Source organism: Chiloscyllium plagiosum, unplaced genomic scaffold (assembly GCF_037043375.1).
Source record: "Chiloscyllium plagiosum isolate Xiang-an unplaced genomic scaffold, Cpla_swu_hap1 HiC_scaffold_44, whole genome shotgun sequence".
In the NCBI taxonomy this organism is placed as follows: Eukaryota; Metazoa; Chordata; class Chondrichthyes; order Orectolobiformes; family Hemiscylliidae; genus Chiloscyllium; species Chiloscyllium plagiosum.
This window is the reverse complement of record NW_028270182.1, coordinates 22,396,770-22,414,201: the sequence shown is the minus strand read 5'-3', so window position 1 is coordinate 22,414,201 and position 17,432 is coordinate 22,396,770. Positions and strand designations below refer to the sequence as shown.

General features: G+C 47.3%; 1 protein-coding gene across 4 annotated transcripts in view; it reads right to left on the bottom strand.

The window, feature by feature from the left end:
- LOC122548361 (Y-box-binding protein 1-like) overlaps positions 1–2,457 on the bottom strand; it is a 30,671-nt gene extending 28,214 nt beyond the window's left edge. Inside the window, exons 1-2 of one of the 4 annotated variants that reach the window (XM_043686912.2) lie at positions 2,304–2,457; positions 127–190 (exon numbers count right to left, since the gene is read on the bottom strand). In XM_043686912.2, the coding sequence (XP_043542847.1) occupies positions 127–190; positions 2,304–2,355 (116 nt within the window). In that variant the 5' untranslated portion in view covers positions 2,356–2,457. Of the gene's footprint in view, positions 1–126; positions 191–2,294 lie in introns of all 4 variants that reach the window. The other 3 variants (XM_087982818.1, XM_043686911.2, XM_087982819.1) reach the window with 3 other exon arrangements.
- Positions 2,458–17,432: the final 14,975 nt, after the last annotated feature.

The window sequence follows — 17,432 nt, the reverse complement described above, 5'->3', positions numbered from 1 at the left end:
ACAGGGCTGAGAGAAAAAAGCAGTTCCCCTTAACATCCCAAATAAGAGACAAGTCCACACAGAACCGGTCCCCAGCAGCCTTTGAGAATGGGCAACAGAACCTTGGACTAATGGGAGAAAAGTTACCTTGTGATGAATCCATAGCAATTTCGGACATTAAACCACTTCACCGTACCGAGAACGCCCTTAGCTGTGGCATGCAAGAGAGAGCAGGTTAGGATAAAAAAAAATTAATCTACGTGGAATATCCCTGAAGGAATACTCAGGCTTATTTCTCTAAATATCACTACCTTGACCCCAAAAGCTCATTTCACAAATGCACCCACCCCCCAAAAAGGATCTAAATGAGGCCTGTCACTTGCAGGTTAAGTAGACATGCTGAATAGTGTTTTGTCACCACACTCTAGGAAGGATGTGATTGCACTGAAGTGCAGAGGAGATACAGTAGAACATTGCCTAGGTTGGGATGTTTCATCTATAAAGAGGGGCATGGATAGGTTAAATAGACAGTCTTTTCCCTGGGTTGGGGGGATGGTTCCAGAGCTAGAGGGCATAGGGCTGAGAGGGGGAAGATAAGAGACCTAAGGGGCAACATTTTCACAGAGTAGTATGTGTATTGAATAAGCTGCCAGAGGATGTGTTGGAGGCTGGTACAATTGCAACATTTAAAAGGCACTTGGATGGGTATACGAGTAGGAAGGATTTGGAGGGATATGGGCCATGTGCTGGCAGGTGGCACAAGAATGGGTTGGGATATCTGGTCAGCATGGATAGGTCAGACAGAAGGGTCTGTTTCTGTGCTGTACATCTGACTCTACAAGTTCAGATAGTTTTCTTTAAACAGAAGGTTGAAAAGCAACCTGATTGAGGTGTACTTTGAATTCATTTACCAATTCAGAAATACTAACAAACCCATTAGAGTCAGCTGTGGGGCATGGAAACAGACCCTTGGTGGTCTGATTTGTCAGTGTCAGCCAAATATCTTAAATTAATCTGGTCTTGTTTGCCAGCACCTGGCCCATGTCCCTCCAAACCCTTCCTATTCATATAGCCATCCAAATGCCTTTTAAATGCTGCAATTATATCAGCCTCCTCCACTTCCCCTGGCAGCTCATTCCATACACCTACCACCCTCTGAAAAAGTTGCCCCTTAGATCCCTTTTATGTCTTTCCCCTGTTGCTACCCTAAACCTATGCCCTCTAGTTCTGGACTATCCATGCCAGTCAATTCATAAAATGCTATAAAAAGTCACCATAAACTACTGATGCTCCAGGGAAAACAGCCCCAGCCCATTTAGTATATCCCTATAGCTCAAACCCCCTAACCCTAGCAACATCCTTATAAGTCTTTTCTGAACCCTTCAAGTTTTACAGCATCTTTCCTACAGCAGGGAGACAGTATCCCAGAAGTGGCCTAAACAATGTCCAGACTCCTCACCCACTGCCAGTGTTATTCTGTTATTGCTCCCTGCATTAGATTCCAGTTTTCCTCAAAGCCAGAAGACCAATGGATATTGGGCAACTATTTGGGACCCACTTCAATTGTGTTCAAATCCTTCAGACAGGGATTAGAAACTAAATAGTTTAACCCTTTGAAGATAATTGCAGACATTAACGCACCAATAACCTAGTAAGGGTGGCAATTAGTTAGTATGCAACACAAATTATATCTACTCACATCAGCCGTCACAGAGAGAGTGACTTAAAAAGGGGAGAATTTGAGGTTTAACCATTAAGATTTAGGGGGAGAAGCTAATCGAGTAGAGTAAGGGCGGATGATAATACAAACATCTCAAAATATAGTCATGCATCACAGCCTCCTTTATAAGGAAATCAAAACTTAGACTCCGGGTAACTCAGTATTTTCCCCCAACAGGCGGTCCCTTGAAGGAGAGTAGAGTGTCCTTTACAGAGAGGGAGGGAGCATACCACGAGCGAAACAACAAATCAAAGTTCATCTTAGTCAGAGCGCCACCAGCACGCTGAAAATAACCAGGATTTCAAACGCTGTAAACACAGATACAGCATTTTAAAAAGCAATTTAAAAGGATGGATTGAAAGAAAACTAACGTGACCTTAAGGCAAATTATCTAAGTTATAAAAGTCTGCATGCCTCAAAAATCTTAGAAGTGCATTTTAAAAAAATAGTATGCTAAAATAAAAAGCGATCTTTCAACACACAAATATTTAGATTGCCAGTTGGCAAACCTCCAATGCGGGATTGAATTATGATCGTTCCCATTCAGCAGGGTGGGAGTTAGGGAGGGGACAGAACACAGCTTTCCGCTCCGTACATTTCATACCGAGGACTTTCTTTTCCACGGCATTGGGGGAACCACTCTCCGCCTCACTCATTGCGATTGTCCCGGTGGCAAGTTCTGGGAGCCGGGTGCCCTCCTCTGTCCACTCACTCACTCCTTGCTCCCTCCCTCCCTTCCTCGAGCTCTCTCGCCCCCTTTAGGAACCCACCTTTAAGGAATTCCGAAACTTTTGCGGCAACTTTTAAAGTCCCCCGGAGGGAGGGGCGGGTTCCCATGGTCGCGCTCCTATTGGCCGTCCTGAAATTAACTCGCTGTCTCCCATTGGCGGAATCCGCCCACCGGGAAAAAAGCCGTCCATTTCAAATAAGACATTCAAACAAAACAGAGATTGGTTCAAATTGCACTCCCCATCTTCACTCACTCAGTTTGACAGTCCGGTTTGGTGGGATATGGACCGGGTGCTGGCAGGTGGGACTAGATTGGGTTGGGATATCTGGTCAGCATGGACGGGTTGGACCGAAGGGTCTGTTTCTGTGCTGTACATCTCTATGACTCTAACTCACCAAACTCTCAAATTCTCCGATGCTCGTCCAACTGTACTAGCCAGACCTACCAGCTCTATCACCTGGAAATGCAAGTGCAGCAGTTACCTGGTCTCCCTGTCATAGGAAGGATGTCGTGAAACTTGAAAGGGTTCAGAAAAGATTTACAAGGATGTTGCCAGGGTTGGAGGGTTTGAGCTACAGGGAGAGGCTGAACAGGCTGGGGCTGGTTTTCCTGGAGCGTTGGAGGCTGAGGGGTGACCTTATAGAGATTTATAAAATCATGACACAACACCAGGTTATAGTCCAACAGGTTTAATTGGAAGCACACTAGCTTTCAGAGCGTCGCTCCATCATCAGGTGATAGTGGAGAGCTCGATCTGATGAATTTATAGCAAAAATTTACAGTGTGATGTAACTGAAATTATACATTGAAAAATTGATTGTCTGTTGAGCCTTTCATCTGTTTGATTACCATGACAGTTTCACTTCTTTCATGTGTAAATCACAAAACTTTTTTTAAAAAGTTGCATTCTCAGGTTAGCTGTTAACAATGGTGATAGCTAGACAATATGTTGAAGGTGTTCGCCCCCTGTGTTCTCTGTCTATGCCATGATGTTTAGATTGATTCTAATTTAAAAAGCGAGATAACAGAGTTTTACATGAATGCATGCAGTTTTTGAGCAAAGTCCAATGTAACCCTGCAAGTACAAATTCACCCCACAAAATGTATGTATGCATGTGGGTCTTTGACTGTCTGTGTATGTGTCTGTCTGGGTTGGGGGTTGAGACTGTGAGAAAGTGTGTGTGTCTGTATATAGTGAGTGTAGTGTGTCTTAAGTCTGTGAGGGGGTGCATGTGTGAGTGTGGGAGTGTGTGTCTGTGAGGGTGTGTGTGGGTATCTGTGTGCATGTCTGTGCATATGTGTCCATGTGCATGCGTGTACAGGAGTGTGTGTGTGTGTGTGGTGTGTGTGTATAGTGCAATGGTGGTCACCTGTAATGTGACATGAACCCAAGGCCCTCCTTTGGGTACCAAACTTAGCTATCAGCCTCTGCTCGGCCACTTTTCGCTGCTGCCTGTCCCGAAGTCCGCCTTGGAGGATGGTCACCCGAAGGTCCGAGGTCGAATGTCCTGGACCACTGAAGTGTTCCCCAACTGGGAGGGAACCCTCCTGTCTGTTGATTGTTGTGCGGTGCCCATTCATCCGTTGTCATAGCCTTTGCTCGGTTTCCCCAATGTACCATTCCTCAGGGCACCTTGCCTGCAACAGATAAGATAGACAACGTTGGCTGAGTCACATGAGTACCTGCCATGTACAAGGTGGGAGGTGTCCCCACGCGTAATGGTGGTATCTATGTCCACACTCTGACACGTCTTGCAGCGCCTACCGTGACAGGGTTGTATGGAGTTGTCCTGAGAGCCGGGCAGCTTGCTACAAACAATGATGTGTTTGAGGTTTGGCGGTTGTTTAAAGGCAAGTAGTGGAGGTGTGGGGAAGGTCTTGGCGAGGTGCTCATCCTCATTGATAATGTGTTGCAGGTCACGAAGAACATGGCATAATTTTTCAGCTCCTGGGAAATACTGAACAACAAAGGGTACCCTGTCGGTTGCAGCTCAAGTCTGTCTCCTGAGGAGGTCATTACAGTTTCTTGCTGTGGCACGTCTGAACTGGCGATCGATGAGTTGGGCATTGTACCCCTTTCTTGTGAGGGCATCCCTGAGTACTTCCAGGTGTCCGTCATGTTCCTCCTCATCTGAGCAAATCCAGTGTATGCGTAGGGCTTGTCCATAGGGGATGGCTGTTTTAATATGTTTTGGGTGGAAGCTGGAGAAGTGTAGCATTGTGAGGTTGTCTGTGGGTTTGCAGTAGAGTGTGGTTCTGAGGTGTCCATCCTTGATAGAGATGCATGTGTCCAAGAATGAGACAGATAGTTGAGAGTAGTCCATGGTGAGCTTGATGGTGGGATGAAACTTGTTGATGCCACTGTGTAGTTTTATCAGTGATGCCTCACCATGGGTCCAGAGGAAGAAAATGTCATCAATGTACCTGGTGTACAATGTTGGTTGGAGATCCTGCATAGAGAAGAAGTCTTGTTCGAACCTGTGCATAAAAATGTTGGCATACTGGGGTGCAAATTTGGTCCCCATGGCTGTTCCATGTGTCTGGATGAAGAACTGGTTGTCAAAGGTGAAGACGTTGTGACCAAGAATAAAACAGATGAGTTGTAGGATGGTGTTTGGAGATTGGAAGTTGTTGGTGTTGAGTACTGAGGCTGTTGCCGCGATGCCGTCATTGTGGGGGATGCTGGTGTAGCGCGCGGAAACGTCCATTGTGATGAGGAATGTTCCCAGTTCGACTGGTCCATGGGTGCTGAGTTTCTGTAAGAAATCCATAGTGTCGCGACAGAAGCTGGGATCCCCTGAACAATAGGTTTCAAGATGCCTTCCACATAGCCGGAGAGATTCTCACATAGGGTCCCATTGCCCGACACAATGGGACGTCCTGGTGTGTTGGCTTTGTGTACCTTTGGAAGGCAGTAAAAGTCGCCTACACGAGAAGTACGTGGGATGAGGGTGCGTAGGGAACTCTGAAGGACTGGATCCAAAGTTCTGATCAGTGTGTTTAATTCACGGGTGTGTTCTTTAGTCGGATCAGCTGGTAGTTGCCTGTAGTGTTCCTGGTTGTTCAGTTGTCGGTACACTTCCTTGCAGTAATCTGTTCTATTCTGAATGATGATGGCTCCTCCTTTATTTGCTGGTTTGATGACAATGTTGTCATTGGTTTTGAGAGCCTGGATGCATTGCACTGTGAACAGGTGATATTTTGCTCTACCTTATGGGTACGGCTAATGAATATATACATTTATATATTTCTTGACGGTTTGAGCGTACATGTCAAGTCCAGGGCAGTGGCCCTCCGGTGGGGTCCATGTTGACACCTTCTTTAATTGCTCCTCTACAGATCCCTGTGATGACTGTTTCAGTTCATCAGTGGGCTCAGTGGGATCGCTGCTGGCACCTTGAAAGAATTCCCGGAGTCTCACTTGTCTGATGAACTCCTCCATGTCTGCTGCAAGAACCAATGGGTCCATTTTGGTGGTGGGGCAGAAGTTGAGACCCCTACTCAGGACTTCAGTCTCTTCCAGTTGAAGGGTGTGGTCTGATAAGTTGACAATAGACTTCCCCGCAGTGATAATGTTGTCTACTGTGGTTCCAGGGCGGGCTTTGCTATTATTGGTGAGAATGCCAAGTTTCTCCAGTTTTTGTTCTTGGCGTGCATGTACGTGGTGTAGTTTTCTCGCCTTGTCTGTTTGGCAATGTCACATAATTGTACTGATGTATCCTGAGTGCAGGCTGTGAGTGTGGACTCCATCTGAATTTCAAGGTTGTGGCGCCTGCTGTAGAGTTGGTGCACGAGATAATTGAGGAGTTTACGAGAGGTGCGGTGGGAAAGTCTCTCTGCGTAATCTCTGTTGTAGGCCGACTTAAGTGGGTTCGTGATCCGTAATCCTTTTGGGATCTTTCCTGCTTGCCTGCATTCCTGCAGAATTTTGATGTCTGTGTCGATATGAATGATCTTCTTGGAGATCCTCTTCACTTTAAGCTGGTTGTTAGTGGTATCAATAGTAGTCATGATTTGGAGATGCCGGTGTTGGACTGGGGTGTACAAAGTTAAAAATCACACAACACCAGGTTATAGTCCAACAGGTTTAATTGGAAGCACACTAGCTTTCGGAGCGTCGCTCCTTCATCAGGTGTTAGTGGAGGGCTCAGTCTTAACACACAGAATTTATAGCAAAACTTTACAGTGTGAACGTAACTGAAATTATACATTGAAAAATTGATTGTCTGTTGAGTCTTTCATTTGTTTGAATACCATAATAGTTTCACTTCTTTCATGTGTAAATCACAACACCTTTTTTTAAAAGTTGCATTCTCAGGTAAGCTGTTAACAATGGGTGATAGCTAGACAATATGTTGAAGGTGTTATCCCCCTGTGTTATTTAGATTCATTCTAATCTAAAAAGTGAGATAATGGTGTTTTTCATGAATGCATGCAGTTAGAGTCATAGAGATGTACAGCATGGAAACAGACCCTTCGGTCCAACCCGTCCAAGCCGACCAGATATCCCAACCCAATCTAGTCCCACCTGCCAGCACCCGGCCCATATCCCTCCAAACCCTTCCTATTCATGTACCCATCCAAATGCCTCTTCAATGTTGCAATTGTACCAGCCTCCACCACATCCTCTGGCAGCTCATTTCATACACGTACCACCCTCTGCGTGAAAAAGTTGCCCCTTAGGTCGCTTTTATATCTTTCCCCTCTCACCCTAAACCTATGCCCTCTAGTTCTGGACTCCCCCACCCCAGGGAAAAGACCATGTCTATTTACCCTATCCACGCCCCTCATAATTTTGTAAACCTTTATAAGGTCACCCCTCAGCCTCCGACATTCCAGGGAAAACAGCCCCAGCTTGTTCAGCCTCTCCCTGTAGCTCAGATCCTCCAACCCTGGCAACATCCTTGTAAATCTTTTCTGAACCCTTTCAAGTTTCACAACATCTTTCCAATAGGAAGGAGACCAGAATTGCACACAATATTCCAACAGTGGCCTAACCAATGTCCTGTACAGCAGCAACATGACCTCCCATCTTCTGTGAGAAAGTGAGGACTGCAGATGCTGGAGATCAGAGCTTAAAAATGTGTTGCTGGAAAAGCGCAGCAGGTCAGGCAGCATCAAAGGGACAGGAGAATCGACCTTTCGGGCATAAGCCCTTCTTCAGGAATGAGGAGAGTGCGCCAAGCAGGCTAAGATAAAAGGTAGGGAGGAGGGACTTGGGGGAGGGGCGTTGGTAATACGATAGGTGGAAAGAGGTTAAGGTGAGGGTGATAGACCAGAGAGGGGGTTGGGGCGGGGAGGTCGGGAAGAAGATTGCAGGTCAAGAAGATCATGCTGAGTCTGAGGGTTGGGACTGAGAAAAGGTGGGGGGAGGGGAAATGAGGAAGCTGAAGAAATCTGCATTCATCCCTTGTGGTTGGAGGGTTCCTAGGCGGAAGATGAGGCGCTCTTCCTCCAGGCATCGTGTTGCCATGGTCTGGCGATGGAGGAGGCCAAGGACCTGCATGTCCTTGGTGGAGTGGGAGGGGGAGTTAAAGTGTTCAGCTACGGGGCGGGTGGGTTGGTTGGTTCGGGTGTCCCAGAGGTGTTCTCTGAAACGTTCCGCAAGTAGGCGGCTTGTCTCCCCAATGTATAGGAGGCCACATCGGGTACAGCGGATGCAGTAAATGATGTATGTGGAGTTGCAGGTGAATTTCTGATGGATATGGAAGGATCCCTTGGGGCCTTGGAGGGAGGTGAGAGGGGAGGTGTGGGCGCAAATTTGGCATTTCTTGCGGTTGCAGGGGAAGGTGCCGGGAGTGGAGGTTGGGTTGGTGGGGGGTGTGGATCTGACGAGTGGTCTTTCCGGAATGCTAATAGGGGTGGGGAGGGAAATATATCCTTGGTGGTGGGGTCTGTTTGGAGGTGGTGGAAATGACGAAGGATGATATGATGGATCTAGATGTTGGTGGGGTGGTAGGTGAGGGTTCTGTCCTGGTGGCGATTGGAGGGGCGAGGTTCAAGGTCGGAGGAACGGGAAGTGGAGGAGATGTGGTGGAGAGCATCGTCAACCATGTCGGGGGGGAAATTGTGGTCTTTGAAGAAGGAGGCCATCTGGGTTGTTCGGTATTGGAATTGGTCCTCCTGGGAGCAGATGCAGCGAAGAATTGGGAATATGGGATGGCATTTTTACAGGGAGCAGGGTGGGAGGAGGTGTAATCTACGTAGCTGTGGGAGTCAGTCAGTCTATAGTAAATGTCCGTGTTGAGTCGGTTGTCCGAGATCGAAATGGAGAGGTCTAGGAAGGGGAGGGAGGAGTCTGAGACGGTCCAGGTAAATTTGAGGTCGGGGTGGAAGGTGTTAGTAAAGTGGATGATCTGTTCAACCTCCTCGTGGGAGCACGGGGTAGCGTCGATACAGTCATCGATGTAGCAGAGGAAAAGGTGGGGGTGGTGCCAGTGTAGCTGCGGAAGATGGACTGTTCCGCATATCCAACGAAGAGGCAGGCATAGCTGGGGCCCATGCGGGTGCCCATGGCTACTCCTTTGGTTTGGAGGAAGTGGGAGGATTGGAAAGAGAAGTTGTTAAGAGTGAGGACCAGTTCAGTCAGTCGAAGGAGGATGTCAGTGGAAGGGTACTGGTTGGTACGGTGGGAAAGGAAGAAGCGGAGGGCTTTGAGACCTTCGTGATGGGGGATGGCGGTGTACAGGGACTGGATGTCCATGGTGAAGATAAGGCATTGGGGGCCGGGGAAGTGAAAATCATGGAGGAGGTGGAGGGCGTGGGTGGTGTCCCGAACGTAGGTGGGGAGGTCTTGGACTAAGGGGGACAGGACCGTGTCAAGGTATACAGAAATGAGTTCGGTGGGGCAGGAGCAGGCTGAGACAATGGGTCGGCCGGGGCAGTCTGGTTTGTGGATTTTGGGCAGGAGGTAGAAATGAGCGGTGCGGGGTTGCGGGTGGTGCGGGGTTGTGCGAGGTTGGAGGCGGTGGATGGGAGATCGCCTGAGGTGATGAGGTTATGGATGGTCTGGGAGATGATGGTTTGGTGGTGGGAGGTGGGGTCATGGTCAAGGGGGCAGTAGGAGGAGGTGTCTGCGAGTTGGCATCTAGCTTCAGCGGTGTAAAGGTCGGTGCGCCAAACTACCACCTCGCCTCCCTTGGCTGCCAGTTTGATGGTGAGGTTGGGATTGGAGCGGAGGGAGTGGAGGACTGAATGTTCCGAGAGTGAGAGGTTGGAGTGGGTGAGAGGGGTGGACAGGTTGAGGCGGTTAATGTCGCAGCCGGCAGTTGACTATGAAGAGATCGAGGGCGGGTAAGAGGCCAGCATGGGGTGTCCAGGTGGATGGGGTGTGTTGAAGGTGGGAGAAGGAGTCGTCAGAGGGTGGGCGAGAATCCTGGTTGAAGAAGTAGGCGCGAAGGCAGCGGAAGAATTGTTCGATGTCTCGCTGCGTGTTGAATTCATTAATCCGGGAGCGTAGGGGGATGAAGGTGAGGCCTCTTCTGAGGACTGATCTTTCATCCGCAGAGAGGGGGAGGTCTGGAGGGATAGTGAAAATACGGCAGGGCTGGGAGCTAGGACCTCGGACCTGGTGTGGGACTGGAGCTGGGAGTGGGGGCAGGGTTAGGCGTGGGGGCGGAGTTAGGAGTGAGGGTGGAGTTAGGTGTGGGGGCGGAGTTAGGCGTGGGTGCAGAGATTGGCGTGGGGGCGGGGTTAGGTGTGGGGGCTGAGTTAGGCGTAGGGACAGGGTTAGGTGTGGGGGCGGGGATCGGCGTGGGGGCGGAGACGCATGCGACATGGTCTTTCCCTTTCACCCTGACAGGAATATACTTTCTCTGGATTCTTGTTACCTCATTTCTGAAGGCTTCCCATTTTCCAGCCGTCCCTTTACCTGCGAATGTCTGCCTCCAATCAGCTTTCGAAAGTTCTTACCCAATACCGTCAAAATTGGCCTTTCTCCAATTTAGAACTTCAACTTTTAGATCTGGTCTGTCCTTTTTGAGCAAAGTCCAATGTGTCTGATTGTGGATATAGATACCACCATTACATGTGGGGACACCTCCCACCTTGTACATGGCAGGTACTCATGTGACTCAGCCAACGTTGTCTATCTTATACGTTGCAGGCAAGGTGCCCTGAGGCATGGTACATTAGGGAAACCGAGCAGAGGCTATGACAACGGATGAATGGGCACCGCACAACAATCAACAGACAGGAGGGTTCCCTCCCAGTTGGGGAACACTTCAGTGGTCCAGGACATTCGACCTCGGACCTTCGGGTGACCATCCTCCAAGGCGGACTTCGGGACAGGCAGCAGCGAAAAGTGGCCAAGCAGAGGCTGATAGCTAAGTTTGGTACCCATAGGGAGGGCCTCAACCAGGACCTTGGGTTCATGTCACATTACAGGTGACCACCATTGCACCATACACACACGCACACACACCACACACACACGCACACACTCCTATACACGCATGCACACAGACACACATATATACAGACATGCACAGAGACACACATATACACAGACACACGCACTCCCACACTCATACATGCACCCCCTCACAGACTTAAGACACTCTACACTCACTACACATACACTTTCTCACACTCACAACCCCCAACACAGACAGACACATACACAGACAATCAAAGACCCACATGCACACATATATGTTTGTGGGGTGAATTTGTACTTGCAGGGTTACATTGGACTTTGCTCAAAAACTGCACGAATTCATGTAAAACTTCGTTATCTCACTTTTTAGATTAGAATTAATCTAAACATCTAGGCATAGACAGAGAACACAGGGGGCGAACACCTTCAACATATTGTCTAACTAACACCCATTGTTAACAGCTAACCTCGAGAATGCAACTTTTAAAAAAAGGTGTTGTGATTTACACATGAAAGAAGTGAAACTATCATGGTATTCAAACAGGTGAAAGACTCAACAGACCATCAATTTTTTAATGTATAATTTCAGTTACATCACACTGTAAAGTTTTGCTATAAATTCTGTGTTAGGATTGAGCCCTCCACTATCACCTGATGAAGGAGCGACGCTCTGAAAGCTAGTGTGCTTCCAATTAAACCTGTTGGACTATAACCTGGTGTTGTGTGATTTTTAACTTTATACACCCAGGTCCAACACCGGCATCTCCAAATTATAAAATCATGAGGGGCATGAATAGGATAAATAGACAAAATCTTTTCCCTGGGGTCGGGGAGTCCAGAACTAGAGGGCATAGGTTTAGGGTGAGAGAGGAAAGATATAAAAGGGACCTAAGGGGCAACATTTTCACACACAGGGTGGTACGTGTCTGGAATGAGCTGCCAGAGGAAGTGGTGGAGGCTGGTACAATTACAGTGTTTAAAAGGCATCTGGGTGGGTATATGAATAGGAAGGGTTTAGAGGGATATTGGCCAAGTCTGGCAAATGGGACTAGATTAATCGCCCTGGGACATGCTCTCCAAAATGGGCTTTGGGGAAGGAATCTGCAATTGGATTCGACAGCTCTACACCAACATCTTTTGTGCATTCTCAATCAATGGTTGGGAATCAGAAAGCTTCTGATCAGATCTGGAGTCAGGGAGGGCTGCCCACTCTCTCCTGCCTTGTTGGTGTGTTGTACACAGTTTTTTTTTTGCTAAGGCCATCAGGAAGGATGTGAGCCTGAGAGGGGTGACGATTCCAGGCAGCAGAGGCCTGCAGGTCATAGCCTCCCTGTACATGGATAACATCGCCGTTTTCTGCTCCGATCCGCTGTCAATGTGCAGTCATGAGCATCTATGGCCTGTTCAAACTGGCCTCGAGAGTCAAGCTAAATCAAGGCAAAAGCGAGGCCATATTCTTTGGAAACTGGCCGATCAATCCTTTATCTCCTTCAGCGTCCAGACAGATTACCTAAAAGTGCTGGGAATAAGGTTCAGAGGGGCTGGGGAGCATGAGAAAAACCTTACAAGGAGTGTATCGCCAAGGTGAGGCAGAAACTGAGCCGATAAGAGGACCACTGCCTCTCCATTGCAGGTAAGAACCTGATCATCAGTTGTAAGGCACTCTCTCTGTTGTGGTATGTGGCACAGGTCTGGCCCATAGCCTGTGCCGTTGCAATCAGCCAAGCCATCTTCCACTTCATTTAGAGGTCAAAACTGGACAGGGAAACCACGTCCAAAGCTCTGGATAAAGGAGAATGCACCAAACGCTGCCCTCATCCTGATGTGCACCTTCCAGTGCAGCTGCATCGAGCTCCAAGTAGTTGTGCTGTCCTGTATCACCTGTTCCTCATGGAAAAATCTGTGAAAGGAAACGCCTTTGACCACAAGTCCACCAGGAAATGGTCAGCAGATGGCGTCCTTGAGACCCTGCAGGAAAAGGAGAGGGGCGGACCCCTGAGCAGACTGCCAAAGTTACTCGTCAGAATGCCTCACTGCCAGAACTTTCCAAAAGGTTTACCTGGTGGTGAGAAGGGCACTACCCATCAGATCCTTCATGCATGCTCAGTCACTATGCAGCACCACACGCTACCCTCAAAGCGGCTGTGCTGGTGAAGAGACTGTCACGCATCTTCTTCTGGAATGTGCTTTTTGCTGGAGAGAGACGCAGTGGATTTTTCGAGGTTTGTCCCAGGAAGCTCCATGACGCAGGACTCTGGTCTTCAGGCATAACTGAGGACACATACTGAAACGAACAGCAACTGGTCCTGCAGAGCCATCAATTCAGTGAAAGATGCTCTTTGGCCTGTCTGAAACTTGTCGGTCTTCCAGTGTAGAGTTGACCTGGACTGAGTGTTGCAGACTGGCACCTTCCAATGTCCAGGACTTCACGCTGAGGGACAGACTAAAGTTTGGGGCACCCTCCTCCACTGTGCAGTGGGGAAGGACCACTACCTCAGGTCTTTCTGCCGAAATAAATTGAGGGCCTGTTGAGTTATCAGATCTTCCTATTGCCTCAATATATGAGTACTGCATGAGTAAGAAATGCCTTTGATTTTTACGCTACAGGAAATGTCAAATTCCAGTGTATGTTTTTCTTGATACACAAGGACTGTAGAGCCCCGCTTAAGAATCTGTGAATGTGGATCAAGATTATTTATGAATATAATTTGTAATGATAAAAATAAACTGTCCCTGTGTCAAAATTCTGGAAGCCACTCCCTTAGAGAAGTGTGGGTGTACCTACATTACAGGGGCTGCCTTAGTTCAAGAAAGCAGCTCCCCAATACTTCCTCAACAGCAATTACGGATGGGCAATAAGTGTTGGCACTGCCAGTGACACCGACATCTTAGGAATTTGTTCCTATCTCTCTGCACACCACTGTTTGGCCAGTCTACAAACTTTATTTTGAGTCAAAGACCCCTATTTAAACTCAGAACAAAGTCTTGTGGCACTGAATCTCTCCCATTTCAATTGGGTTCAAATCTCACCTGTGACAGATTTGTGTTTTTACATATCTGATCGATTTCGATTAGATGAGATTAGATTCCCTACAGTGTGGAAACAGGCCCTTCGGCCCAACTAGTCCACACCGACCCTCTAAAGAGTAACCCACCCAGATCCATTTCCCTCTGACTAATGTACCTAACAATACGGGGCAATTTAGCATGGCCAGTTCACCTGACCTGCACACCTTTTGGACGGTGGGAGGAAACCAGAGCACCCGGAGGAAATCCATGTAGACTCAGAGAATGTGCAAACTCTACACAGACAGTAACCTGAGACTGGAATCAAACGTGGGTTCCTGGCGCTGCGAGGCAGCAGTGCTAACCACTGAGCCACTGTGCCGCTCTTGAGCCTTTCGTTTAAGAAAGGTGAAAATATTTAGCATTTGTGGAGGTAAGACAGAGTTAACATGGTTTTCAGAATCAGTATTGTTTTGGTGCAGAAGGAGGCCATTCAGCCCATTGTGTCTGCACTGGCTCCCCGACTGAGCACCATGACTTCATACTATTCACCCACCCTTTGCCTGTAATCCTGCACATTGTTTCTATGGAAATGACATCACCACAGGAAATTACATCACCAACCCAACTTAACACCTAAATAGAAAGCAGATCATAACACCAGTGCTTCATCCTGAGGCTCACTGAAGATGTTACCCAGTACAGTGACAAAACGTCTGGAAACGAACCTTCCAGCTCAGCGAGAACCTACATCTAGAACCTCACCCTGAGCTACAAATTTTCTCAAATTTGTTTCTGTTCAAATAATCATCCAATGTCCTGTTAAATGCTTTGATCGAACCTATCCCTACTGTACTTTCAGGCTGGGTTTTCCAATTCCATCATCCATTGTTTTTTGTTCTCTATACCTCAGCCAATTTTGCATCTGCTTGGCTTCTGCCCTTTTTATTTCATGAGCTATATCCTTTCCCATGGGTCTGTTGTGTGGCATGCCATTGGACAACTATGTGTACCATATCAAATGTATTCCCCTCATCAACCCTCTCTGCTACCTCTCCCAAAAACTCCAGCAGTTTAGCTAAACAAGATTTTCCCTTACTTACTGTTCCTAATTAACCCATAGTTGTCCATATGACTATTAATTCTATCTGTTTTTAGTTGGATTTGGATGTCTGTTAAGAGAATCAGTAATTATCACTTGGTTTGTATTGTTGTTTGTAATCATGCACCATTTCCAGTAGAAGTGGTCGTGGAGGAGCACTTGTGAGAGGTTTTCGGTAAAGTATTTCTAATGGCTTGTGATTCAACATATTTTAGTGTTTAAAAACATGATTCTTCCTGCTGCCATGAGCTACTGGAGGTTTGTGACCTGCTCATGTTTAGTTTTCCTGAGAATGGGAATGGCATTTGTGATACAGAAACAACCTGGCCAATTTTCAACAAGACAGTCCATTTGCTGTCCAATGATATTGTGATTGATGGATAATCCAAATGGTAACCCGGAACAAGATTTACTGATGCTAAAAGTTGTCCGTTCTTGTGAATCTGGGGAACAATGTATGGACCAATATGCATTCTTGGCATCAGCCTCACACCTGAGGACTTGGTATTTAGCTCTTCCAGGATAGGAATCCTTTAGGGTCATCATTTTAACCAATTTTCAGTCACCTTGGAACTAAACACACACATGGAATGCCACTTTTCTCCAAAACAAAAATCACAGGATTGCACCAGTGATGCTCATGCTTGCCATGGAATCCAGTTCCAGATTGATCTTATTCCTGATGAAGGGCTTTTGCCCCAAAACATCGATTCTCCTGTTCCTCGGATGCTGCCTGACCTGCTGTGCTTTTCCAGCACCACACTCTCGACTCTGACCCCCAGCATCTGCAGCCCTCACTTTCGCATAGTTAAACTAGATCAGCCTCCTTATCTTTGTATTAGCAACAGAGTAAAATGGTGACGTAGGGAACCAGTGTGGCAGACGATGACTCGTTGAGAAAGACAAAGCAAGCCAGCATGATTGGTTACGCTAATGTTATCCGATAAGTACGGGAACAACAACTGTATAAACTGCAGAAGGATAAAGTGCTTGTGGGCAGTCAGGGATTTTACTGGCTGCCACAACTTTGATTTTGCTAGATTAAAGTTTAATTTTGTAACAGATTTTCTGTGTCTCCTGGTACTTTTTTTATTGAACGTTGAGTGATTCTTCCACAGCATGTGCAGGGCACTCGCCTGGGAAGGGAAATAGGACAGGACCCTGGGATTCGCGTTTACTCTCTCACCTCTCTTCGCCTCTGTCACCCAGTAATTAACAGCTCTCCATAATTCAAACCCCTTCTGTACCAAGTTGGAGCTGCAAGGGTTAACTGGAGTTTTAGTTGCTGTCGGACAAATCTCATTTCACTTGATGCAGAGCATTTTTTTTTTCTAAATAGCCATTGTTTTCAGTTATTGTACATATTTTCAATTTTACTTGTTTTAATAAACTCAGAATTTCCTTTGCCTCTGAAGCATCTGTCACCTGTGTTTTGCACCACACCTCACTACCTCAGAACCAAAGAGTTGGTGTCCAATAAACCAATCAACACTCCCTACTTGTGGTGACCACAAAGGGAGATTGGTAGAGTGAAGATTTGGAGATGCCGGTGTTGGACTGGGGTGTACAAAGTTAAATATCACACAACACCAGGTTATAGTCCGACAGGTTTAATTGGAAACACTAGCTTTCATCAGGTCCTGATGAAGGAGTTGCACTCTGAAAGCTAGTGCTTCCAAATAAACCTGCTGGACTATAACCTGGTGTTAGAACATAGAACATAGAACATAGAAGAATACAGCGCAGTACAGGCCCTTGGGCCCTCGATGTTGCGCCGATCCAAGCCCACCTAAACTACACTAACCCACTATCCTCCATATACCTATCCAATGCCCTCTTAAATGCCCATAAAGAGGGAGAGTCCACCACTGTTACTGGCAGGGCATTCCATGAACTAACGACTCGCTGAGTGAAGAACCTACCCCTAACTTCAGTCCTATATCTACCCCCCCTTAATTTAAAGCTATGCCCCCTTGTAATACCCGACTCAATACGCGGGAAAAGGTTCATACTGTCGACCCTATCTAACCCCCTAATCATCTTGTACACCTCAATCAAGTCACCCCTAAACCTTCTTTTCTCTAGTGAAAACAGCCCCAAGTGCCTCAGTCTTTCCTCATACGATTTTCCTTCCATACCAGGCAACATCCTGGTAAACCTCCTCTGCACCCGTTCCAATGCCTCCACATCCTTCCTATAGTATGGCGACCAAAACTGCACACAATATTCCAGATGCGGCCGTACCAGAGTCTTATACAACTGCATCATGACCTCAGGACTCCGGAACTCAATTCCTCTACCAATAAAAGCCAGTACGCCATATGCCTTCCTCACCGCACTATTTACCTGGGTGGCAACTTTCAGAGATCTGTGTACATGGACACCAAGATCCCTCTGCTCATCCACACTACCAAGTATCCGACCATTAGCCCAGTACCCCATCTTTTTGTTATTCTTCCCAAAGTGAATCACCTCGCACTTAGCTACATTGAATTCCATCTGCCACCTTTCTGCCCAG